This window comes from Ixodes scapularis, unplaced genomic scaffold (genome assembly GCF_016920785.2).
Source record: "Ixodes scapularis isolate PalLabHiFi unplaced genomic scaffold, ASM1692078v2 PGA_scaffold4__175_contigs__length_147842914, whole genome shotgun sequence".
NCBI classification, from domain to species: domain Eukaryota; kingdom Metazoa; phylum Arthropoda; class Arachnida; order Ixodida; family Ixodidae; genus Ixodes; species Ixodes scapularis.
The window spans coordinates 88255926-88282620 of NW_024609879.1; the positions used below are offsets into that span (position 1 = coordinate 88255926).

The window sequence follows — 26695 nt, forward strand, 5'->3', positions numbered from 1 at the left end:
GCATCAATTTTTCATGATCTTGCAAGACATCTGAATAGTCCAAATGTCTAAAATCACGATAGAGCTCACCTTTAATGCTATTCATATACAAAATGGTTTCGGTTTCGGTTGTCCCGCACAGACATTTTTTGTGTGTGTAACTGCTGCTCCACACTCAATTCCTCATGATCTTGCAAGACATCGCCTTCAAAGTTTTACGTTAACAGTAGAGCATCTTTTTAATGACTCTAATCGATCTGATTGATCTTGTGGACTCCAGCTTTGTCCTCAAAATTTATATGGCGTGCAAGTACGACTTCTAGTAAGCATGCGGTGAAAGAAACATTTTTTGCGCATCCCGTGAATTTATTTACCAGCCAATGCGCTTGAAGGATCATGGCCCCTGACTGGCTGACATGGTTTTCTGCAATTTATATTGTCCATTGATTGGTGTGCCTTTTCTTTATATTTCTTACTTTTTCGAAAGTATGCTGATGTTCTTATAATAACCCGGTGTTTTAGAGTTATCCCACATTTCAGACATCTTGGGAACCATCCAGTAGGGAGCCCCATATATGTCAAGTTTCAACACTTTCGTTTTTGATACAACTCATCAGGGCTGGAACATTTGAGCTCAAACACTTAATGATCACCATCCTGTCTAACTTTATAACTAAAAATTTAAGTCCTCCAACAACATAAATATGTGCGGACAAAGTTTACTTCAGAACTAGCTCGTGGAACGATTAAGCAACCAACAAGTTCCAAAGAAAACTATCCATGTTTTAAAGGACAGTAAGGAAAGGACAGTAAAGCGCCGTTCACATTCTTGCGACTGAGTAAGACCGAGAGAGACCAGACCAATTTTAAGCCTTTTGCTACTTCTTACGACCGGACGCGGCAGCGGAGCTGGTCCTAAGAGATTGCAAGAGGCTTAAAAACTGGTCTGGTCTCTCACGGTCATACTCGGTTGCAAGAGTGTGAACGATACTTAAGGGTCGCATTTGGTTGAAACAGCAGTTTGTAATGCGAAAGCACTAATTGCCTCATAGAGCGAGCCGACGCCATCAGTTTGAAGCGCGAAAAAGGCACCTTAAATCTTTTCTCCAAGTATAGCCAGCTCCCAGCTATGAAACAACGCGAAAAGCCTAGATCAGGCAGCTAGTTTCTCAGATCCCAAAAGAGCGAAGTAAAGCTGACGACTTTTCGGCTTCGGTTCCATTGGCTGGCGCGTCAACGAAGCTCCCATTGGCCGCTGCGCATCAGTTTGAACGATCGCTCACCTGATGGCGCTGCGTGTCCGCGAGGCAGCGGCTCCACCACTTCACGTCCAAAGTCAGCGCATTGTACGCCGCAGACGAAAGAAGAGAGCGAAGAGTGGCTTGCGTGCTTCCGCATTTACAACTAAAAAAAAAGTGCTTAGGTGTACCTCGTGCCTTTTCTCTTCCCGAACATGTTTGCGACCTTTGGGCTCTCGTTGAACAAAAGGCGAGGGAAAAGACAAAGAAAAGAAAGGCACCCCCAAAGCTCAATCTTGCCGAGCATTGGCTGGCGCGTCAACGAAGCTCCCATTGGCCGCTGCGCATCAGTTTGAACGATCGCTCACCTGATGGCGCTGCGTGTCCGCGAGGCAGCGGCTCCACCACTTCACGTCCAAAGTCAGCGCATTGTACGCCGCAGACGAAAGAAGAGAGCGAAGAGTGGCTTGCGTGCTTCCGCATTTACAACTAAAAAAAAAGTGCTTAGGTGTACCTCGTGCCTTTTCTCTTCCCGAACATGTTTGCGACCTTTGGGCTCTCGTTGAACAAAAGGCGAGGGAAAAGACAAAGAAAAGAAAGGCACCCCCAAAGCTCAATCTTGCCGAGCATAATCCCATTCTAAAAGGAGGGGGACCGGAAACTTCGATGGGATAACTGATATCTCGTAGGCCAATTGAAGATTCTCGGCAGCTCCCCGCAGGCTTGGGGGATTAACGAACATCCGTCAAGCGACATTCACCGATCTATTGCGACCTCGAAACTCGGCAACGTCTAATCCTCCTCCTCAAAGAAAAGCTCTGCCGTGCAAATGCGCCGTGACCGGCGGGCGTGAAACCGAGATTCGAGAAATTACCGGAGTTTGGAGACATCTGGACGGCCGCGGAGTCGCCATCCCCGGGAGCCTCGCTGTCAGAGACGCTGGTCGACCGTCGCGCCAGGTTGTGCGCCGCCAGCAACATCTTGGCCACCTGTGGCCGTTTGGGGAAACGAGCTGGGGGTCAGAAAAGCCGGCACGGGGCACAGCCGCGGCGACCGAAACGAGTCTTCGACCGGCACGTTTAGCGTCCCGTCCCGTTCACACGTCGAAAGGTGTCCCGAAGTGGCAACAAATAATGCCTCAAAAGCCAGAGTGCCGCAGTGTCGGACGTCACGATCCTGGCGGTTGGAAGTACAAGTTCCGGAAGAAAATCATGAGGGAATGCTGTTATCGCTGTTGTCGCGGGCGTCCAACTCCTGGCCGCCGAAGCTTCTTTGGACTGTCGAACTGGAGAGGACCTGCAGCAGAATGGGTACCTGCAACGTCCACCCCTGCTGCCGTGTGACACCGCCAGGGTCCCAAACGCCGACAGTGTGACACTTGTACCGTGTACAAATCGAGGGACCAGATTTTAGGGCGCATTAAACGCACCGGTCGGCGACGTGTTTCGGGCACCATGGGCATGGCCCCTCGAGGCACGACCGAGCGATGGGCTGCAGAGAGACGCGTGCCGTAGCAATACAACGATCGCAGTCGCCGTACTGTTTACTTCTGCGACTAAGCGCCTGTGACCACTTGAACTACCTTAGCAACATGTTTTAAACCCTCTTTAAAATGCTGATACGAAACGTTGGCACAACTGGGGGCGTTTTTCTAGAAATGCAAGCTCATTTGCACGCACCTATTGAGACACTGCTAAAAGAAATGCACCTACACTGAGTGACGCTGCTGGCGTGAATGTAACATCGGTACTTTTTTGCTTCCTACTCGACCGAGGTATCGAAGAATGCTGAAGTTAACTATCTAAGTTGGTGCCCTGGACGAGTGCTTTTTTGCACATTAGAGTCGCGATGACGGCATTTTGACAGTGAGAAAAACGTGCAATACCGGCGATCACTCGTCCGTGCTGACTGTGCTGTGCTCTGTAGGCGTCTAGGTATGCGACTGTGTGCCCTTCCTTTAGGGATCATTGGATGAAAAAAATCTGGTGCACCAAGGATATTATAGGTCCTTCGAAAGCTGACCTCGCTCATAGAAGTTGTGACCCCTCGAAGCTCCGTCTTGGACACCTGCCTCTGCATCTTGATCCCGCCGACGTCCGTTAACCTGCGGCAAAAAGCAAACCGGACATACTTCAGTATCCGCACAGCGTAAAGGCACCAAGCAAATCTGCGACAAGTACTAGTTTAATTGCGTTGCCGGTTTCTCGACTCCGTGGGGAGCGATTCCCAATTTTGGTTTAGTCGGCTGGTAGACGCAAAGTTTTGCAAAGTTTCTGGATGTACGATTACATAGGTGGGTAATTAAAATGCACAACCTCATTTTGCTATTATTTCCTAAACCTACTCAATGCATGAGCGTTCCTTGCCCCAGTGCATGCAGCCGTCTTTGGGTTAGACTAGACTGGACTGGTTTCGCGAGGCCGCGGCGTGTTCCTGCCGTGCCCTTCCGCTCTGCTCGGTAGCTCGCTGCATCCACTTTCCCTCTTACGTAAGAGACAGAGATTCCTCTCGCACATTTCCAATGATACGCCAGTGTAGCCGTGCACTGTTCTTGCAATGGCAGCGGGGCGCTGGCACATACTTTCGTTTCCTTGGCATGAATCAACATACGCGACGACGCCGTTTGCACGAAACCACAGATACTCGGGAGGAAAGATTGGCTTTTCGAAGACAACAGTATCTGGACCGTAGGCGGCGAACGAGGAAAGCTGTGGTGGCTGCATCCCACATCACTGATGCCCGGGAGAACAGATTGGCCCTCAAAAGACAACAGTATGCGGACCGCTTCGAGAATGCCCATCCATTGCCAAGTTGGAACCCCGTGCTAAATGGTAACAGGTTTCATCAAGAATCGGCGTAGCAACAACAACAATTTCGCCGTCTTTTTTTCTTTTTCTTTGCAAAACTATGAAAGTCTTACTTTGGACCAACAAAGAAGTTTTTGTTAAGAAGAACTTTGCAACGGTGGGGACACCAATTGATGGGCCACGTGCGATAGCGGTACAGGTTTAAAAGTGCAGGTCCTAAAAAGGGTCCCTTGTTTGTTTCTCCTGCGCTGGTCAAGATTAATATTTCTATTCAGCTTGACAAGAATGAAAATTTGAAATATTACACCAGCAAAAAGGAAAGGAGTGCAATTACAATCTACATTTCCGAGAAGAGAAATAGTAAAAAAAACTTTCAGCCTTTCCACTCTGGTGAAGAAGGAGGCGCAGCGCAGCTGTAGCTTCTGTTCTTGGCGGTGGCTTTCCAGGCGAGTGATCTGCTCTTCTTTCGCAAGGGAATCTGGAGCGCTCGACGCACACAACGGTTGCGGACCCATTTGCGCTGCTGCGTACGTCGCCACTCCTTCCGCACTTGGTCTTCTTTCCCCGAAGAAAGGGCACACGGTCGACCCGTCGTGAGTCCAAACCGAAACTGATAAGAGTGTAGAAAACAGCACGCAAAACAGTTGAGGACAAAGGAGAAACACACGTGACGTGCGCTGCGCTCGTCACGTGTGTTTCTTGTTTATACTAGTCTGTTTTCCGCGCTGGTTCCTACGATAAATTCGCACCAACTCGCCAAACTATCCATTCTTCTATGATAGCTGGAAAGGTCGCTGCCATCTATAAGCGACGGCGGGAGCCGTCACTTATAGACCGACACGCGGAGCGGCTCTGTTTACCAACACGACCGGAAGGCCGCGCATGCGCGGTAGCTATGTGGGCAAAAGCAGCCCGGCTGTCCGTGTTTTCGCCATTGCGCTCTGTGGCGTGCGCTCGTTGTTGACGTTGTAGGGACGCTTATATCTTTATTTGTGCGTCGTATTTCCTCATAACGTATGTCGTATGCTATGCCCGACTATTTGAGCTCGTTGCCCGAGCCTGAACGGTAGCGGTGTCGAAACAAACTGTGCGTGGACGGCGTTGCCTACGAGGATCCGTACGCCGTAAACAAGGCCTGCTGGACTTCCGACATAAAGTTGCTGCCACGGAAGTCAACGGCTCAGGTCGTCGTTTATTTAGTTTTTTCGCCAAGCCAGTTCACGGCCGACACGGTGCAGGCGTACAAGTCTCTCGAGGTCTACGATTACATCGAGTCGGTTTCCGCACTACCGGCGGGATCAGCAGACTGTGGGTCTGCGGAAGTGTGTGTATTCATTAATTGACTAAATACACAGAGCGTCTTCAAGTCAAGGTATGATATTTTTCATACCCTCATGACCAGAAGGCATTGCAACCAGTAAAGGTTTGTCCGTTCTGCAGTCTTGGCGGTAACAGGTTACAAGTAACGGCGTTACCAGGAACGCGTTTCTTTTTTCAGTAACGTAGTAATTTAATCGTTACGTTTTTGGCACAATAACGGGTAACGTACTTATGTTACTATTTCAAGTAACGTAGTTACGTTCGTCGTTACTACTTCCCAAGTCTTATTAAAGAAATTACACTTCAATTGTTTCCGTGTTTTAGGCGTCAAGCCATGTTTTTCTTTGCGTTTTTTCTCGTAAGTATTTAGGTGAAACCGTGAAAAGAGCTAAAGTAATTATGTTCAGTTTCTGCATGAACATAATGTTTCTTGATATATGACCTGTATCGTCAAAACCGTAAAATATGTTACATCATAATTTAAAAAAGTAACGCAGAAGTAACGTGCCTTACTTTTTATCGCTAGCGGCAACGCGTCCTTTTATTTTTAGATAACGTAGCTCAGTAACGCGTGCCTTTTATTTGCAAGTAACGAGTAACATATTTCGTTACTTTTTTTTTTGGTAACGCCTACAACACTGCCGTTCTGTCGTCGATCCCCTTCTGCTTGGTAGCACGGGCGTAGCGAGCCTCCGACGAGCGCTTGGGGGGTGCCCGGGTGCGTTGTGTGCGAACACCATGGAAACAAAATCCGGGTGGTCTCGATCAGACAACGGTTTCCCTGCACATAGGCAAGCCTCGGGACGGAGATTGAAATGGAAGCCGCACTTGCCTCCAAGAAAGTGTTTGCCGCACAAACGGTCGTTCGCGCGAGGCGACCATTCTTTTCGATCCACGGATATTATCCACCTTCTATGCGTTTCAGAGTCTGCCGGGAACTTGTGGAAACTCACTCCGCTGCTTTTCTTGCACATTTCGGTGCAATTAACGGCAACACAGCTTCAGGGCATGCTGAAATGCTATGACGCCCATGCGAAACGTGCGCGCTTTTGCCCACACCCCCCGGCTCCGGCGCGATCGCAGCGCCGCCGCAGCTCCGTGACGTCAAGCCCGCGTGTCGGTGTATAGATGGCGGTAGCTGTCCAGAGGTTTGTGTAGCTTTGTGTAGACATTTCTTAGGTACCGAACACGATCCTGGGGAACCTAGACCTTAACAGCTCCGCTGTAAAACGGTACAAGTCAGCTTGTGCCCTTATGGCATGTAGCCCCCGACAAAGACAAAATGGCGCAAGAAAAACGACGACGGGAGCAGTACACAGTACCGGCATCCTTTGAAAAGCGAAATTTTCATGAGAAAACTGATGAACGCTGAAGTTACCAACCATCTAAGCTGGTGCCCCAGATGGGCCACAACCACTAGAAATTAACCATCCAAGTTAGTGCCATGGATGAGCCACCAGCCACCACAAATACCACACACACAAAAAAGCAACCTTTCTAACGTCTTTATTTCTTCGTATCCCGTTTTCTTTTCCTCACTCCCGAACCAACTCGCCCTCAATGCCACTTCAATTCACTGCCACTGTTCCATAAAAACAGGTGCCACAGCAAGCTTTGGCACCATCGTTTTTATGCCGCCCTTCCGTTGCATTCTTCTTTCTTTCTGTTTGTACCGCCAATGATTCGTCGCGCTCCACTTCCACCCACCTCCCCCTACCTTCGACCACCTCCGCATCCCCATGACGACCCCGCTCGCTACCAACCTGTGGTTGAAGTCGTCCCAGCGCCCGTAGCAGAGGTCCAGCCCGCCCAGAAAGGCAAACTTCTGGTCGACGACCACCAGCTTCTCGTGGTGCGCCCACAGCAGGATGCCGCCCGTCACGTGGTCGGGGTGGCGCAGCACCTGGTGCCAACACACGGTGTGCTCGGTATTACGTTTATTCATTTATTTGAGAACGCCACCACCTCTACTCTTTGCACACTCGCGACCGCTTATGGCAGGGTGCGTTCCCAGGTGTGGTGCAGTTCTTGGGTCAATACCTGGATCTTTTCCGATAATTTAGGGCCTTGAAAAACCCAAAGAAGCCAAAATTTAGCCAAACTTAGCCTTCTTTGGCCAGAGTCTGGGTACCTTGGCCCTAACTCACCAAACAAGCACCAAAGTTGGGCTTCACTAATCGTGGTCCTCCTCTGGCATCTTTGGGCCGAAATCGCCGAACAAGTGCCAGAACTAGGCTTCGCTGCCGGTTCTTTAGTTTGTACCATAGAGATCATACATACTAACTCTAGAGGAAAAGGTCCGCCATTTTCCCATGCATTCTAGCTGCCGCAAGCGGCGGAGTATGCAGGCAGACCCTCAGGGTCCCACATGGTTATCAACTGCCTTCGATTTCACAAATATATCATCAGAGCAGTGTCATGAACTTCAACAATCCACAAACTTACCGGTGGAAAGATATTCGCGTTCCTTTCGAAGCTTTCTTTTTGCATAACACGCGGATGTACGGCCTCCCGTCAACACTAAACTAAACCAGACAACCGGCATCGGTTATTTGGTTTAGTTTCGTATTTCCGGGCTCGGGTGGCCGCATCCGGAAATACGAAACCGGGCAACTACCAGATTTTCGAGATTTCGACAGAAAGGAAGTTAATGCAGCGTAATGAGTATGCTGCTTTTTATAAATCTTAGAATAATTCAGAATTTAGTTTGCAACGTTAAATTATCACTGTTTATATTGCTGAGAGTTTTCAGTCTTCGCGATTACCATTGCGACTGTCATCCTTCAGCTGGCAACATTGGTTTCTTTCTCTCGTGTTCTGTCGCACTCTTTCGCATCTTTCACTCGGGACCCAGGATGTCGGCGCGCGGGATCTGCCACTCCTCCTCACCCACCTTTACCCCCCTGGTTTGTACGTAGAAACTCTGGCTCGAGTCTGGCACTCGGGCGATTAAGTGGTGAGCCAGAGAGAAGCCATAGAAACGCCAACGAAAAGTACTTTGGCGCTAACTAACGCCTTGGAGCAAAACCGTATTAGGCTGAAGTTAGGACCCTAGGATTGCCCAGCTTGTGCCAAGGTGGACGTTTCTCCGGCGTGCCACCTGGGTTACGACCCCTTGCAATCTCTTATGACGAGAGAATACGCCAAGCGCCGCCTATTGGGTAGCCGCTGAAACACTTGCAATTTCCATATATATTTCCTTTTTTTTTTTTTGCGCATCATTTTTTTGCTATTGGCTTTAATTATAGACAACCATTTTTCGTAAATAGCCAATACATTTGACCTTGCAAATACTGCCAAGACCTTTGATCTAGTGTTGCGAGACATCACAAGACAAGAGGTCGTAATGCCCTCGGCCATAAGCGGTAGCCAGTGTGCAAGCCAGCCTTCAAAATACTGTTGTAGGGGCGACTACAAAAAAATAAAAAGCGAAATGAAGTGTTACGACACATAATCTAGCTAAGAAGTGACTCCATAGCCTCTACAAAATTATAAAAAAAGACGGAAGATTGTTAATATCATCCGTTAAATTATTCCAGGCTTGAATTGCCCGAGGAAAGAAAGAACATCTAAAAGTTTTTTTGTTCTTTAATTGGTATAGTTTTAATATTTGGCAATGATTTAACCACGAGGAGCCAGAGGACGGAGGTTTTAGTTTAAAACTATCAATGTGGAGAGTGCCACCGATGATATTGTAGAGAGTTTTGAATCAGTAAATTTTGGATCTTGTTTGTAATGTCCAAAACTGAACTCCCCTGAAAAAAAAAAAAAAGTTCAGTGTTTTTGTTTCAGTTATTGTATTATGCTTTTCAAAATACATCGCACATTGTGATACCCTTGCTTTACAGGTTATTCCTATTACAGTTTATGATGTGGTCCTTTGTGCATGTGCCATTTATATATCTCCAAACCACCGTAACATTCCACATTAAGCGCCCCTTCCCAAATTGGTAAGATGTGAGAAAATATGTACAGTACACTGACATGTACAATTGATGACCAGACAAGCGCCCATCCTCCATTTTTTTGCGATTATCTCCAAATTTTGAGTGGGTGCTTGACCGGTATTTTACGGCAAATGACAAAGAACATGAACCCAAAAAAAAGAATGTGTGCAGAAAACATAAATATAGTTGGAACGTCAGGTTGGGTAGCATATATTTTGAAATGCTCTACAAGTTCAACCAGCTTCATTCATATTTTCTGAAGTCTGCAGATTCTCCACTAGGTCCAATAGGGAAAAGTGCGATACAGTTAAACCTCGATGTAACGAAGTCGGTAAAATTCGCAATTTACTTCGTTACATTGAAATTTCGCTAAATCAAAATTTGGCTTTAGCATGCAAAAAAAAAAAAAAAATTCCGAAACATTTTACGGGTATGAAAACTCGCCGAAAATGACATTTATTTAGGGGCAAAGTAGTTTGCGAGTTTTGCTTGCGCCTTGTCCGACAGTAGCAGCGGCGTCATACGACGTTCGAGCACCCAGAGCGCTTGCACGGCATCTTGCTTCCCATGCGACGCCGTGTACCTCCTCAGTACGTCCATTGCGTCGAGCACTTCCCGAGTGCTCGTGATCTCGGCAGTTTCTTCAGGATGGCGTCCAAAACGTTTGCTTTCTCATCCAAAGAAAGAACTTTACGTTTCCCTATGGCAGCAAGCACGTGAGTGAACCGCTTGGTTGAAAAATAAAGCTGTTTAGTTTAGGCGGTGCCAATGTTTCCAACCTAAACAGCACCACACAGCACTCTTGACCGCACAGTTTACTTGCACCCTTGCGCCCACAGTGTGCTTGCGCCTTTGCTTTACATCACGCTCGCAAGACGATAATCGGTCTACTCCTAGGTGGCACTGCCCGTGCGGTCGCGCGGTCGCGCCATCACGTCGCTCCCCCGCAGAAGTTAGCTCCCGCGCTACCCGCGGTACAGTGGACTATGATGATCAGTGAATGTCAGTGGTGATGCTGCTATGCCGTGTTAACTTTTTGCTCGCCATTTTCTGGCCAGCCCCGCGGAATCCGCTTTGCCCCACGCCTCGCCGGCGCTACCGGCGCCGCATCCTCGGGCAGCCAAGGAACGTTGGAAGGCCTGTCCCCGTGAAGTAACCCATCAAGCGCTCGCGTTTGCGCATAATTTTTTTTTAACCACAATTTTTTTGCGAAGTTGTTTTTTAGAGGACTTATTTATTGCCTTCTATGGCAATGGCGCTTCGTTATATTGAAATAGCAGCAAAATAGACTTCGTTATATAGAGACTAAAAATACATGGAGTCTATGGGCAAGAAATTATGAAAAATAAAATACTTCGTTAAATCGAGGATTTCGTTACATTGAAGTTCGTTATATCGAGGTTCGACTGTATACCGAAATATTCCGAGTCATCACTCACCCGCCTGCCACCTGAAATTCATTAAAAAAAAAAACTGGGGTGGGCCATGTCTCGGTGGGTAAGCACAAAAGTTTAGAAAAAGTTAATGAAATGTCCATTTTTCAGTCTGCATCTTGCACGGCTGCACAAGAGATGCATTAAACTAAAAACTCAAATTAGTTTCACTGTTTTATGCAAGAAATGCTCATCAAAGAATGTTTTACTATCACAAAGTCCGATGCTTGTATACGCGTGATTAACACTGCCGATTGGCATATAGCGCGGATGTTTGTTCCATGAAAGCCCTTCACTAACACTACTATGTTCTCTTCATTCATAAAAAAAAACAAATAAAAAAAAACACAACTAGGCACAACGAGCGAGCAAGCGGACGAAAGACGCAACGAAGAGCGATGCTGGGGAAGCGGGTAAGCCGGCAACTGCTTTGGCAAATACTGTGGCGTCGGGCCAAGTCAGGCACCTTCTGAATTGCAAGGAGCAGGCTCTTGCACAAGTTTCTACAGGGTGAAACAAGGGGATGCCAGGCTCTTTAAATCCACAAGAAAATTCGGTTTCTTAACCTATCGCGCTACGACTTTGTGCAGCGTTGCCCACAGATGGTGCATATTTTTTGTAAAATTTGCAAAGAGCAAACTTACCTGAGGAAAAAGTAAAGAAAGAAAAAGGCTTAGCTCCTATGGAAAGGCAGCGACGCCACCGGTCTTCAAACAACACGGCACCGTTTCACAAGGGACACAAGAGATGGCGCAACAAACGCCGCCAACGAACGAGCATACGGCACGGAGAGCCAGCGTCTTTAGCAGACAATCTTACGACTGTCGCCGTCTTTAGTAGACGGCGACAGTCGCAGAAACAAAAACAGGTGCGGTAACAAAGGAACTGCAGTTCCTTGTCTGCTAAATACGCCGGCTCTCGGCGTCGTCTGCTCGTTTGTTGGCGGCAGTTGGCGTCGTGACCGCTTGCACCACCTCTTTTCTCCCGTGCGAAACGGTGCTGTGTTGTTTGCCGACCGGTGGCGTCGCTGCATTTCCATAGGAGCTAAGCCTTTTTCTTTCTTTACTTTTTCCTCAGGTAAGTTTGCTCTTTGCAAATTTTACAAAAAAAATGCACCATCTGTGGGCAACGCTGCACAAAGTCGTAGCGCGATAGGTTAAGAAACCGAATTTTCCGATCGATTTAAAGAGCCCGGCGTCTCCTTGTTTCACCCTGTAGTTTTGTGCGTACATGCGTGTGAGCATGCTATCGACGTGGGTTGAGGCGGTGTTGCTGCGTGGCGTGGACAGCACCACGAACGCGAAGCTTGAAATGGGGCGCTCTACAAACGTCTGCGTGTGGTGTTCCAGCACTTCTTTATTTACCCGTTGCCTTTGTCTCAAACATCGCACAACCTTACCAATCGCGGTCGCGACGTTCCGGGAGAAGGAGCGGGTTCACGGTGACCTCTCTTCAGTGGAGACGAACTTGGACTTTACACTCCGAGGTTACATTTAAGGATATGGGCGGTTCACTGACCTAGCAATCCCGGAATGGGTTACTGCTTGCATTATCCTCCGGACTTTGTTTTTTTGGTCCAAACAAACTGTTTTTGTAAGCAAAACAAAGTTTCATTTGGTTATCTCTATCGTTTCCCTTTCACACGCATGTACTAGGACTTCGGGGTCACGGAAATCGGGGGGAAGTAAGTAAACAAAGAGAAGTGTCTTTTACTCTTTCGTCTCACTTTGTCCTGGACGTCCTCCAACTGTAAGGTCCACGGCCGCGTCATTCAGGTAGGACGAACGTTCGCGGATCGCGGAGTCTGCGGTGGGGCATTTGTAAGGGTGGGCAATCACTCTGCGTTTCTTTTGGAAATCGATATTCACCTAGAAAGTGGGGTGGGCGATGACTCGGGGTACTACGGTATAACAAGGTAACTGAGAAATCACATTAATACCTCGAGTGTTTCACCAAACAGGCATTTACAACATATGTTCAAAATTAACCAAGAAACCTTCTAAAACTAAAAAGAAATTTGGTCGTCTTTCTACAATTCTAAACTGTTTTGCAGTTTTCAAAAACGAGAATGGCTGCCCTCAGTAGTTCTGAAATCTCAAGACAAACACGCAAGAGAATTCACTAATAAACCTAATTGCAAGCGGTAATCAGATCTGGAAACAAGAAAATTGCAGCAGTACCTGATAAAGACAGCAACATAAAATATGTTTTTTGGGTCAGGAAATTTCGGTGACATCATTTATGTATCGAGACTTTCACTGCGACTTCTGATGGGAATGCCGTTGCTTGTTGCTATGGTCACATGATCGCAGTGAGGTGCCACCCACCAGGAAGCTCTGTTGCAGCATGTTCTCTCGATTATAACGCTTTCACGTCTCACTTGTGCATTTGCTTTGTGTCCTACATCTTCCCCAACTTACTCTCAACAAAAACGTAATTTATTTTGAAAAAAAGAGCATGCTCCAGTGTGCCACCTTGATGTTTGGGTGCTGGGCCACCAGCCTCTGCTTGCTGTACAGGCTGTTGAGGCTCAAGGCCATCTCCACTTCCTTGTACAGGAGCACAAAGATCTTCACTCCTTCTTCCTGTAAGTAGAAAAAGAAAATAATAAATTTCCCACATCTGTTCTGTGGCAGGCCACACTCTCAGCAATTATTCCATTTACCGCAGTACTCCAGAACAGTTTTGCTCGGCACCAGACAGGTTTTGTTGGGCAATAATTCAGTTGACAGCAGTTCTGTTTGCCAGGAGTTCTATTTGCTAGGAGCTCTGCTCAGTACTAGTTCTGTTCAGCAGCCATCCTGCTCGGCAATAGTTCTGTTCAACAGGAGTTCTGTCTTATGGTAGCTGTTTTCTAAATCTTTTAAAAACAGTTTTGTTACACAAAGCAAGAATATAGAAGTGAACAAATTATACTACAGTTGAACCTCGATCTAACAAACCCCAATCTAACGAAATTCGTGATTCAATTAAATTTTTTTGTCTACCGATCTTGCTTCCATTGATGACAATGTATTTCATCTCTCGATTCAGTAAAGTGCTTTAGCGCCACAGTTTCAATTTACCGAAGTTTTGGAAATTGCACATTACACATATCGGTGGCCTCCACGAGAAAAATAATGATTTAACAGAAACAAACCTTATTGTTGAAAACTAAGCAAAAAATGTGTAATCATCTTTTTCACAAAAAAAACAACAACAAACACCGGTGGTGGTGATGCTGAGGATGATGATGCCTCGTAGCCTTGTAGCCTCTGCCTCTCGTCAAAGAAAAGTTTGCCATTACATGCCCCTACGCCCAACAAACTACAGCTTTTGCGACCCTGCAACAAAAAAAAAATCATTTCGTGCCTCGAGTGTCGTGCTGGAAGTGGCTGTGTTGTTCATGAAACAATGAGTGGTGCACCGCGCAAAAGGAAAGTTCTGTCGCTCGACATCAAGGCGAAAACAAGCACAGAAGTGACGAATAAAAAAAAATGTTGCCGAGAAGTGTAAAATTTTGCAGAGTTTGCTTTCCACGATTTTGAAGATGAAAGACAGCATTATGGCTACCGTAAGTGCCAGTGGTTCGAATACCGGAAAAAGAACTTGAAGACTGTTGCATACGTCAACGTCGAAAAGGCCCTGCTTACCTAATTCACCGACATGGGGGTTAAGAACGTGCCCTAGAGCGGAGAGCTGCTTCAACAGAAGGCCCGGGACTTTGCTTGCCTATCTGGATGTGACGACTTCAAAGCCAGCAGTTGGTTTTCACACGTGGCACCATCTGTCGGCAGTCACGAGTGGTCTGCTCCGCGGTGGTATATTGGTTTGGTTTTGCTTTCCCGAATACACACTCTCTGCGGTGCTAGGCACTGCTGCCATAACCGTACGAAATGAGGGTCAATGAACCGCATTCTTCTATTATCGCCACATTTTGTAGTGGAATCTTGTTTGTAAATGCTCACTTGCAAGATGTGAGGCAATTGGAGGGTTATGGGAGCCTGGAAGACCGACCGCAATGCTAAAAAACAAAAAACCTCAATCCAACAAAATTCGTGATTTTACGAAATTTTTGGCTCAAAAGACGATTTCATTAAATCGAGGTTACACTATACCTTCTTGCTATATCACATTCATGGCAACTGGGTCGCATCTTCATTGGCAGCTTTGATGAAGCTTACTGATTTAGCCTCAATCAAGGAATTGTAGTATCAGCTCACTGCATGTGGAGATATAGGTGCACATTTTTTTATGTTTTCCTGCCACACACTGCACTTTTGCTCCTTGCATATAGACCCTTTCCGTTTAACCTTGTCTCCAGCTATGCAGTTCACATATTAACGCGTAGCGTTAAGAGCTCATGTCGCAGAAAAGCCGATGTTGGTGGCGTGACGGGAAAATTCTAATGTGTCGATAGGGTCAAGACGTCACAGTCACATGACCTCGCGCGGGAATTTTAAACAACCCACAACGTTCCCGTGTGGAATGAAAGTAATTAAAAAACATGACATATAACACAAATTAAAAGTCGCCGCATGTTTGAAATTATTTCACTTTACAAAGCAATTAATTTGCCTTAAAGAAAAATTCGAAGAATTTTAGGCGGGATTCGAACCTACGACTCTTCGGTTGCGAGCCAGACAAGCTACTGACTAATCCATGTCTGCCTCACTCCCTGCTCACTGGCAGAAAGAATGTGAGAAGCGAATGAGAAGGCAATACAAACGGGGCACAATAACGCAATTGCATTCCTCTCTTAAGGCAAAGCTTAAGTGTCCTCCAAGTTTCTCGATGTGGGGGACAAAACAAAAAGCAAGACATTACAACCTAAAGTAATTAAAGAAATACAAAAGAGGAAAAAAACAAGAATGAGTGACAGTCACAATAGAAACGTGAACACTTCCCAGTGGTGTGGCAGAAGCAAAAGAATGTTTCCTCCTTTCCCAGACGTTCTGTGATTCAAGGTGGCGACACATGTGTGTAAAAGGTCTATGTGCAAAAGCACAGCGCGGTGTGGAGCCTCAACACCGAACTGCAATGACTCACAGCTTTCTTCTTGAGCAGCTTGTCGAGCCTCCAGCGGTCGCTGTGCGTCATGGGCCGCTTGAGGAAGATCTCTGGCGTCAGCCACCAGTCAGCAATGAAGATCTCTTCCCTCGCCAGCTCGATAGCGTTGGCCACTGCCTCGCAGTACTTGGCGCCGTCAATGAACCTGCGCCACACGACCCCAAGCAAAGTCCCAGCCTGTACTATGCTCATTCCCTAATGGACCTTTCCGGAAAATCTCGTATGGCTACGCGGCCATCTCGCATTGCATCACGTGGCGCGGGGGAATCGTGGGGCTGCGTTGATGTACTCTAGAACCGATTTGGATAATTCAAGTTCTGGAGGCGAAATGGTTTTTAACCTCTTATCCCTGTAGGTTCTTAACACAAAGAGAACAGAACAAACCCAAAACAAAGACAAAGCCAGCACATACAGTGAAAGCTCGTTAAATCACAACTCATTAGTTCAAACTTTTGGATAATTCAAACCATTCCCCATGGTCCGGTCACGCTGCGTAGATGTACATGTGTAAAACAACCCGTTAATTCACGCTCTTCGTTTTCCGGCACCGATAATTCAAACCGCGCGTCGTCATGCGTGGAGCTTTTCTGGTCAAGTGACAAATGGCGCGGCGGGAGCCGCGTCGCCGCGCGTTCCTAAATGCGGCAGGCGCGTTGCATGAAACGCGAGAGCGTCGCCGGTATTCACTGTCGGCCAATAGGAACGCGCACATGGATATTTGGAACAACATCGCCAGGCGTTCAGAAGACCAATAGGGGCGCTAAGGGTGGTTTCTTTCGCGCTTTTTGAAGCCCTTCACGTCCTTTTGTTCTCCACATTACCAGTTCTGCAGTTCTGTTACCGTGCCTCGTTGATCCGGGCCTACTGTGTTTGAGCCGTTGCGCGATCGCCAATCCATTTGTGCTGGTGACTTAGCTAATGGTGTTGGCCGTACTGGCCGTACGACCGAGCTACGTGCTACGCACTTTGAGACCGCGATGTCGTAATTGGGTATACTGGCCTGAGGAAAGTATCACGCCAAAACGCTCAGAGAGAAAGTGGAGATTTTGCGTGAAGTAGACGCAGGAAAAGCGAGCAAGGTCGAGATTGCCAAAAAGCACAAGATCCCGAGGAGTATGTTGTCAACCTACGTCAGCAACAGGAAAACAATCGAGGATGCCTATGAAGCTAAGGTTTTTGCCCATGGCAGAAAAAGACTTTGCTCTGGCAAACACCCGGATTCGGAGAAGGCGCTCATCACGTAAGTTAAAGAGATGAGAAGCCAAGATCTTCCTCTCAGCGGCCCCATCATCATGGCAAAGGCAGCCGAGTTCGCACTACATTTGAAACACCACGACTTCGCCGCGTCTGAGGGATGGTTCCATCGCTTCCGTCAGAGGCACAACCTTGTCTTCCGTATCGTGTCTGGTGAAGGTAAAGACGTGAGCAAGGAAACTTGTGCAATGTGGCGAAATGGATCCCTGCAGGGCTACCTGGAGAGCTACACGCCGCGGGACATCTTCGACGCGGGTGAAACCGCTCTATTTTTTTTTAACTCTTGCCGGACAAAACGATCACGTACAAAGGAAACAACTGCGCAGGAGGGAAGCGAAGTAAAGAGCGTGTCACCGTCTTGGTCGCGGCAATTGTGACTGGAATGGAAAAGCTTCCCCTGCTCGTAAGAGGAAAGTCGATGAAGCCTCGGTGTTTCAAGAACATTCGCACACTGCCAACGGACTACGAAGCCAACAGAAAGGCATGGATGACTGGCGAGTTGTTTAAGAAGTGGCTTAAGAAGCTGGAGAGAAAGTTCGAATTGAGCAACCGACAAATTCTGCTTATCGTAGACAACTGCTCAGCGCACAAGGTCGACGTAGAGCTGAAGGCGATTAAAACTCGTGTTTCTTCCACCAAACATGACTGCAGCACTCCAGCCGATGGACGAGGGTGTGATCAAGAACATCAAGTCCTTCTACAGACGTCACATGCTGGAACGAATGGTTCTTTGCACGGCCAAAGGGAACCAGACTTATAACGTGGTGCTCCTCAGTGCCATGCACATGCTGGTTCGCGCATGGAACCAAGTCACCACCGCAACAATTGTGAACTATTTCCATCACTGTGGTTTTAGTGTCTTGGGTACGGAGGCGGCTGGCAGCGACACCGGAGAGTGTGAGGTTGTTTTTGAGGGCATGCGTGATCTGCTGCAGGACGCGAGTTTTTCCGATTACGTTGATGCAGACAGTAGCGCGGTGATCTGTGGCGCTATGACAGACGAAGACATCATCGCTCAAGTAGTTGGCGAACCCGTCGTGGACGCGGAGAACGACGTCGATGATGAGGAGGAAGAAGTGGGGGTGGAAAAAACTCTGATTCGGCCATCCGCGCCAGAGGTCATGGATGCATTGAACGTGGCGCGTCTTTTCTTCAGCTTTGAAGAGGGCGAAGAAGATGCCTTGCGCTTGGTGCGTTCCCTTGAAAATAAGCTAATGACCATAACTTTCCAAGAAAAGACGCAGATAATTATCACTGATTACTTTGAATAATAAAGGTATGCCGTTCTGAGCGTTTCCTGTGCAAAAGCGGCCTTTTTTTTTTCGTTTTTCATTAGTTTGAATTTTGTTTCATTCAAATTCTTTTTGCATCCTCGTGCAATTCGAATTAACGAGCTTTTACTGCACTTTGTTTTGTTATCATCCTGCCTTTGCATCCTGAAATCAAGTGGTCAAACCAAGGTGAACTTCTTTTTTTTATTTGCAGGTACGCCTTCATGGACCATGCATTAGATAGCAGTAATGCAAAGAGAAGAAGATAGAGGCACTACATCTTTACGAAATGTCGTCCATTAATACACTTTGTTCCCCAGACAAACACTCCTGGAGAGCCTGCTACAGTCTAGCCTGGCTATCGAGGAGAATGTCCAACCGTCGCGCCCAAAGCGGCTAGGTTGAGAAGTAAACCTACGGGGACAGGAATAACAACGTATTTTTGCTGCGTTTCCGATGAGGCGCTCAGTAGATGCAGATGAATGCCAGATCACCGTTTGGCTGGGGCTCAAGCTCAATCTGTGAAAAACCCTTTGAAGACGAGTCCTAGCCGTAACGCAACACTCGTGCCCAGTCCTTGCCCCACGCTCAGTTGTGAAAGGTGACGCAAAAAATCCAGAACACGGGCCTCGTCTTAGGTAAACACCCGTCTCTGCGTTAAAAACAAGCTGGACAAAGCACGTTCTATAGCTCAACCTCCTTGCCAATAACGAACCCACTTACAGCAAATTAACAAACGGAATGTCAATGGGGAAGCAAAACAAGATCGATGCTGACCTCGGTGACAACGTTCGCAGTAGCTACAGGAAAAGAATTCGACGCGCTACTTATGGTGATGTGGGAGCCACACTCTGCAAGTCGTTTGCGAATGCAGGCGCAAAGGCCTTTCTATTGTATGCCCATTTCTACATCACCATTTGTCTCGTAGCAATTGGGGCCTCTTGTTATTGCCCCCCTACAGGGTGAAAACGGCATCCGGCATCTCTCCGAGGTGCCCGGCCTATTGCCCTTTGTCGTGGTTTGGCTGCGCGCGCATGCTCAAAGCTCGCGAGATGCTGAAGCGTTGTCGAAGGTAGGGAGCTAACGCTGGAGGCAGAACAACTGAAGGACTTCCCCACAGACTTTATCCTGTCAGTGATTATAGTGAAGGTTTGGGGTTTTGTCTTGGCCACGACGACTTAAAGCCAAAAATACGAACAAATAAGCTCCAAGTGCTATCTCGAGAAAAGAGAAATGCCACTCACCAGCGACAGCGGTTGGACGAACGGACCGGCACAAAGGCGTCGTACCGATTGGGCATGGTGAAGTCTTTTCCCGAGGACTTTGCCAGGTCCTGAAGGGTGTCCTTCCATTCCCGCTCCTTACGCTTCGTCCAGCACTTCACAAGGAGGTTCCTGCAGGCGTTCACACGTTCATTCACCACGCAGCCGCTCCCGTGCCCTCCCTCATGCACTTCGAGGCCATGGACCCGCGCCGTCGAATTTCTGACACTGTACGAAGCTTACGTTGCTACAAAGCAAATAAGGTCAACCCTCGATAATAAGGAGCTCACAAAAACAGCAAAATAATTTTTAAAAAAAAATGACAAATCGGTAATTTGTTTTAAATTTGTTTTATTACTACTGTAAAATAAAACCCAGCAGGTGTTACAACTCAATTAGCGTCAAGAGTGCCAATTAAGGTAAAGTGTGCAACGACCACAGCACGAGTAACAAATCCAACCACCGGGTCTCAGATCCCTGAAGTTCGAACAAGCGCGTCGGTGGTGAAGGCCATATAGTGGAACGACACGCAGTCAACTTCTCTGCTCACACCCTTTGACTTTTCTTAAAAGAAGAGAGAGAAAAAAACAGCCCCTGCTTGCTCTCTCTTCGAATGGTGTAAAGGATAATTCAAATCAGTTCCATTCGCACATAACCACGTGACCGGTATAATCACGGCTTAAAGTTAGGAATAAGGAAACTTTTTCTTAAGGGTTCTTGTGCTATCGGAGCTTTCAGATCTCAAGGTCACGAGAAAAAGCATCCAAATTACTCGGATCCAGAGACGTTTCCTTTAGAATCGTGCGTCAACATTTTTTACGCTGTCGCGCACCCATGCTTCTAATTAACCGAAAAATCAAATAAATCAACCTCGAGTTACCGAGAGTCTACTGCAGTGGAGTTTCGGTACAGAGAAATCTTTACCTAGATCTCCCGAAAGCCACTAGAGCGAGTCCTCGAAGCTTAAGCGACAGCATTCACTCGAACTCGCTCGAGGAAGTTCAAGTGAATGTGTTCACTTGAAATAAGTCAAACTCACCTGAAGGAGTTTGTATGAAAGTGTTTATTTGAACTTAAACTCACTCGAAGGAGTACTGTCGATACCGGTAATAACGAAGTTGGTTATAACGAAATAGTAGCTACAGCGAAGCAAACCCGATTTCCCATTCTACATTGCACTTTGTTAACCGAAGTCAGTCACAACGAAATAGCGGATGTAGCAAAGTGATTTCCGATTCCTGTTGACTTCGTTGAAACCGGTGTCGACAGTATGTTCAAGTGAACATTTTCACTTGAGCTCCTGGAATTCAGTTGAAAGAGTTTAAGTCAGTTCAAATGGGTTTGACCAGATTCACATCAAATGCAGACAGAGGGAGAGAAAGAAAAGGCACCCTGCAAGATAAGAAGAAAAGCAAAAAAAGAAAAGAAAAATAAACAACCGACCTGGTGAGATTCGTGACGAGCAGGCCATGGTTGACTCCCGTGGCCATGAAGCCGGACTGGATTTGGAAGCCCTGGTCCATCAAGAGAACCGACTTGATCGCTCCGTCGCGTGGACGTACGTACAGCACGCACGTGTCCTTCGCAATCAGCCACCTGCACGAGGTGGACGGGGCAAGTCGTGCCACCCCCTTCGCATGCCGCCAAACACTCTAAAACAGACGGCGCTTCACTCGCGTCAAGGTTTTGAAAGCACAGGGGGTTGGGGTGCTCACAATTTTATTTTACTAAGGCGGCGGTTTTTTTAACTTCAGAAGCTAAACACAATTTTCGAATGCTCGGGCTTCTCTTTCTCATCTCGAGATTTAAAGGGCTACCGAAAAAAATTTCAGCTTTTTCACTCTGGTGAAGAAGGAAGACCAGCGAAGCTGTAATATGGTCAGAAGACCTCAAGGACGTTTCCTAGGACAACTTCTCGGACAATGTCTAGGATGACCTCAAGGATGACTTCTAAGACGAGCTCGAGGACGACGCCTAGTGGACAACCTCAGGGACGACATCTAGACGACCTCAAGGATGACGCCTAGGACGACCTCAAGGACGACTTTGAAGACAACGTTTAGGACGACCTCAAGGACGACTTCTGGGACGACTTCGAGGACGATGTCTAGGATGACCTCAAGGATGACTTCTAAGACGACCTCGAGGACGACGCCTAGTGGACAACCTCAGGGACGACATCTAGACGACCTCAAGGATGACGTCTAGGACGACCTCAAGGACGACTTTGAAGACAACGTTTAGGACGACCTCAAGGACGACTTCTAGGACGACCTCAAGATGGACTTCTAGGACGACCTCAAGAATGACTTCTAGGACGACCTCGAGGAAAATCTCTCAGACGGCATTAAAGACGACCTCAAGGATGACGTCTAGGACAACCTCAAGGACGACTTCTAGGACGACCTTGAGGACAACATCTAGGATGACGCCTAGAGAAATTCAGCCTTTCCACTGTAGTTTTCACCTAAGTGGAAAGGTTGTCGCCATCTATGAGCAAGGCTAGCAAGCCAATTGTCCGGTTGCTGCCGTCGCTCATAGATGACGGTAGCTGTTCAGAGTTTTGTGCCGACATTTGTTTGCGGGTGACACGATCCTGGGGAAACTAGCCCTTAACAGCTCCGCTGTAATAATTTATGGCGAATCGCTCGGCGATTGCATTGCGTACATGACATGTTCTAGCATCACAATTGTTTGGCGATATCCCGAGTTTCCGGACGCCTAAGTTCACGGTGCTCTTCATCTGATAGTTTAACGCATATCACATGCACATTTGATAGTTGTTCCTAGAATGAAGCGATACGTCGCTAAACGGGCCGATAACCCTGGCAATCTTCCAGAGCCTTCCACACTCTCGAGCTCCTCGGTGCGCAACACCTCCTCGTCTACCTCACTCCTCCTCGCCTACCCCTCTGATCATATGACCTCCCCATCAACCAATCGGCGTCGAGCACCTCACTCCTCCTCTCCCACCCGTCAATCAATCGGTGTCGAACCTCGTGGCCACACTTTTATCTAAGCATCACTTCTGGGCTTCACGGAATGCCGACACATAGCCAAAGAATGTTTCACATTCAAACGGCAAATGGAGGTGATGACAAAACCAACATTCAAATCCTCCCGAGCTCTCCAATAGGGTCACGGATTGTATAACTTGCAAGTCGAGCAGGCAGTCTAGGAAGCACAGTATTTAAAGCGTTTCTTTTTCTTCTGCTGGTGTGAGCTTAACCGGCATTCCTTCCACACCATTAAACTTCTTGTGACCCCGACGTCAAATTTTCGGTGTTGTCAATACGTAAGGGACGAGGCGGCGGAACATTTGTGACACTGGGATGAGCATTCCGCCGGCACTCGTGGTGCCCACGGAAGAAGTAGGGAACAAATTATAGGCTTCTGCTGAACCTGACAACGTCATGGTTCACCCCACGTGACGCCCCTTTGCCTCAGCCTGTCCATTCTCGGTGCCACTGCAAGGAAGAAAATCAGAGAGAGAATGACGTGGCGACGCCCCACAAAGGTTCGACGATTGGTGCCAGGAACGTAGATATTAAACTCGGGCGCCGACTGCGTTTCTCGTAACTTAATTCTGCATACTACACCCTGATGAACAGATCGAAATACAGCTGCAAACTTCTTATTTATTAATGCATAATACCACCAGCCCTTTTGGGACTGCTACAAAAGTGCAAAACTACATGCACAAAAAAAAAAAATTTTTTTTATTACCGTATTTACGCGATTCTAAGCACCCCTTTTTTTTTGCGCCTGTGATGCACAAGTAGGGGGGGGTGCTTAGATTTGAAAAATGCCAGAATCTCACCAATTTTACAGTAGAAATACAAGTTTATGTTACGGCAATGCAAAAGTAGATCATACACTGGAATTCCAACAAGCATGGAAGAGAATTGCAGTCTACTAGATATCCACCACGCTCACTCGCTGTCACTCGACGCGCTCGACGGCGAGTCGTCAGTGCCACTGCTCGAGCTGCCGCTGGCGTTGCTCTCGGTGTCCCACAGGACATCGTCCTCAGACCCGTCCATGCAGTTAGTGATGCAGCATTTCTTGAAAGATTTCACGACGACTTCGGGTCGGACCCTCTTCCATGCGTCCGATATCCACATCGCGACGGTTGACGCGGAGGCTTTCTGCAGCCTTCCAGTTGGCGTCTTCTTCCGGTCGGGATTGCGAATCCAGTCTTCGTATTCCTGCCGCAAGTTCTCCTTGAATGGCTTATTTATCGAGACGTCAAGCGGTTGCAGCACTGGCGTCATCCCGCCCGGCACAACTACGAGATCGCAGTTGCAGCCTCCGAGCTCTTCTTTCACCTCCGGGGTAAGGTGGCCGCGGAACGCGTCGAGCAAGAGCATCGACTTCGTTCCCTCGGGTGCGCCGAGCGATGCTCCTGGCCGTTGCTTCCAGACAACTTCAATCCAGTCGAGCATTAGGTCACTGGTCATCCAGCCCTTCTCCTGGACTCTTACAACGACGTCCGAAGGAAAAGTTTCATTCTTGGGCATGTTCTTTCACTTTAGAATGATGTACGGAGGCAGCTTCCGGCCGTCAGCTGTAACGCACAGCATCACAGTGACACGCTGTTTCTCATAGCCGGTTGTTCGGACTCGAACTTCCCGGGCGCCGACTTCATTCACCGTACATGTCCTCGGCATGTCGATGTAGACCGGAGTCTCGTCGGCGTTGCCGATTTGACCAAGGGCATAGTGGGACTTCCTTCGGAGCTCCATTACGTATTGCTGAAATTTCACCAGCTTATCTTCATAGTCGAGGGGGAGCTTCTGGCATATTGTTGTGCGACGTCTTAGAGAAAAGCCGTTCCTTCTCATCATGCGTTCAACCCAGCCTCGACTGGCGCGGAACACGGCACGGGAAATATTCATCCTTGTCGCGATCTCCAGGGCTTTTGTTTGCATTGCGTCAGCGGTGACAGCGAAGCCGCTGCACCTTTCGCTGCGGACAAACTCACACAGTTCTTTTTCTAGTTCGGGGTGACGGCCTCGGCGTGGTCCAGTAAACTTCTTGCGTGTGGCAGCACCCTTGAAGATCTGTTCCCGTGCTTTCCGCCACCGGATCACGCAAGCGCGGTCAACACCGAATTGCTCGGCCGCGTTGTGGTTGCCGTTCTCCTCCGCAAACAAGATCGCCATTCTCTTGAATTTTAGCGTGTAGGAGCTCCGCTTCGCACTCATGCTGATCAAACTCGAACCACTTCTTAACAAGACAGCACACTAGCAAAACGGGCGACAGTTGGCGACGGGCAGCGGCGCAATGGCGTAATCTAATCACGATGGCGGACGCGCGTGGCGGCCGTGGCGGCTGCGATGTGGTGCGACAGTCGTGGAATATGTGCCGCCATCTATCCACCGGTGCTGAAACTGAGCATACGGCAATCCGCAAGTCTCGCTGCGCGCCCGCGTGCCGACGCTCGGACGCAAAAATGGGGGTGCTTACATTCGCGTGCAAACTTTTTTTACCGTTCCGACTGGAGAATTGGGGGAGGGTGCTTAGAATCGAGGGGTGCTTAGAATCGCGTAAATACGGTAGTTATTGTTGCAACCAAACAATATAATCAATACTCTCCGAGGCGAGTCTATAAGCTCCTTTTGTCCGTGCTCCCGACATCTCGTAATATTTGATGGTGACTACATTTGAATTTGAATTTCAACAGGGAAGGAAACGGGTAAGAACGATGTGTTTCATCAACAAGCAAATGCAAAGACAAAAAAAAAAATGATGTAAGGGAGAGAGGCACCTCTTTCGCCATCGGCTGCAGCACTGGTAGAAGAGGAAGTTTATCCGGAGGCAGCCCCTGGAACTGTGGTGTCCTCCCGAGCGCTTGTACACCAGGCCCTCCTTGCCCTTGGGGCCCAGGGCACCCACAAAGGACAGGTGGCTCACCTCCAGAAACTCCATCTGCCAGGCACGTACGCACGCAGAGGTGGACGTAAATCGACGGGTTTAAGAAAGAATGAATCCCCGGGGGTTCTCAAACTATCTCGAGGAACCTGAATCTCCCTCAGATGGCAGCTGAGGAGTGCGTCCCGGACTCGAAATTGATGCGGTAAAGCGGTGCAGAAGCATACAGACCTCGTAAACAGTCATGCAAACACTAGCGAGCATTTGGCTCCTAGTTGCGCATTAGCGAGGGGCACTTCTAGAAACCCTCATCGAAAGGCATGTGCAGAAAGGTGGACAAGTCGAAAAGTAGACGGTCCCAGGAAAGAATGAGTCGAGCAACCGGACGTCTGCGAGCCTGCCGTAATCCACCATTTTTGAAACTATCAGTTTAAGAGCTACATAACGGTAAGGGCATGCACTTACATCGTGCAAGTGAACACTCAATAGGAGCATTCCATCGGGCAAAATGCTTCCTGCTCGCCTGTGCGGCGCCAAAACCTCTTGAGCTTGCAGTTTTTGAAAATGGCAGAGTAGTAAATTTAAAAAATGTGTTTGATTGATCAATCAATCAATAAACAATCATTAAGTGCATCGGTGGATTCACCAATATTATGCGTGACAACCAATCAGCCAATGAATGCAATCAATTTTTATGTCAGCATTTACGAAAGCTCAGTATGGCGCATGACAAGTTCTGGCCACCTGTTCCGTGGTAACCAATTGCATGCAGTGTATCACCCAATCAATAAAAGTGGCATGAATAAATTAAAATAATTGCATTAATTTACCTGACTGGCTAAGCAGTGAGATAACCAGATGTGATAAACAATCATTGGACATATCAATAAACTCACCAATGTGAGTAAAAATTCATGCAATTCACCAACCTTTACTGTCAGGGTCAATTTAAGTGGTACAATAGAGCTAGTTAATCATGCCAATTAACACCCCAAACAGTGGTGCAGAAAAAAAAATTGTTTAGTCGAAAGGGAGCGACTTTTAGTCATCCCCTTCTGCGTCTGTTCCTTTAACTAAAAGATTTCCTTTTTCTGCATCACAGCCTTCGGTGTTAGACGACATGATTAGCTACCACCAAAAGACTGCGCACTTAAGGGTTCGTTCACACTCTTGCGACTGCTTGCGACCTCTTAAACCTGAGTTCCTTAAAACTTCTTAAACCAGAGAACACACTGGCGCCATCTATTGGGAAGCAGTGTAA

General features: G+C 47.7%; 1 protein-coding gene across 2 annotated transcripts in view; it reads right to left on the bottom strand.

Annotated features, from left to right (window-relative positions):
• LOC8050705 (phospholipase D2) overlaps positions 1–26695 on the bottom strand; it is a 75538-nt gene that overhangs the window by 37213 nt on the left and 11630 nt on the right. For both annotated transcript variants that reach the window (XM_040219944.2, XM_040219943.2), the window contains exons 6-13: positions 25331–25491; positions 21004–21156; positions 19543–19692; positions 15753–15918; positions 13199–13309; positions 7108–7247; positions 3240–3321; positions 2092–2206 (exon numbers count right to left, since the gene is read on the bottom strand). In XM_040219944.2, the coding sequence (XP_040075878.1) occupies positions 2092–2206; positions 3240–3321; positions 7108–7247; positions 13199–13309; positions 15753–15918; positions 19543–19692; positions 21004–21156; positions 25331–25491 (1078 nt within the window). The remainder of the gene's footprint in view (positions 1–2091; positions 2207–3239; positions 3322–7107; positions 7248–13198; positions 13310–15752; positions 15919–19542; positions 19693–21003; positions 21157–25330; positions 25492–26695) is intronic.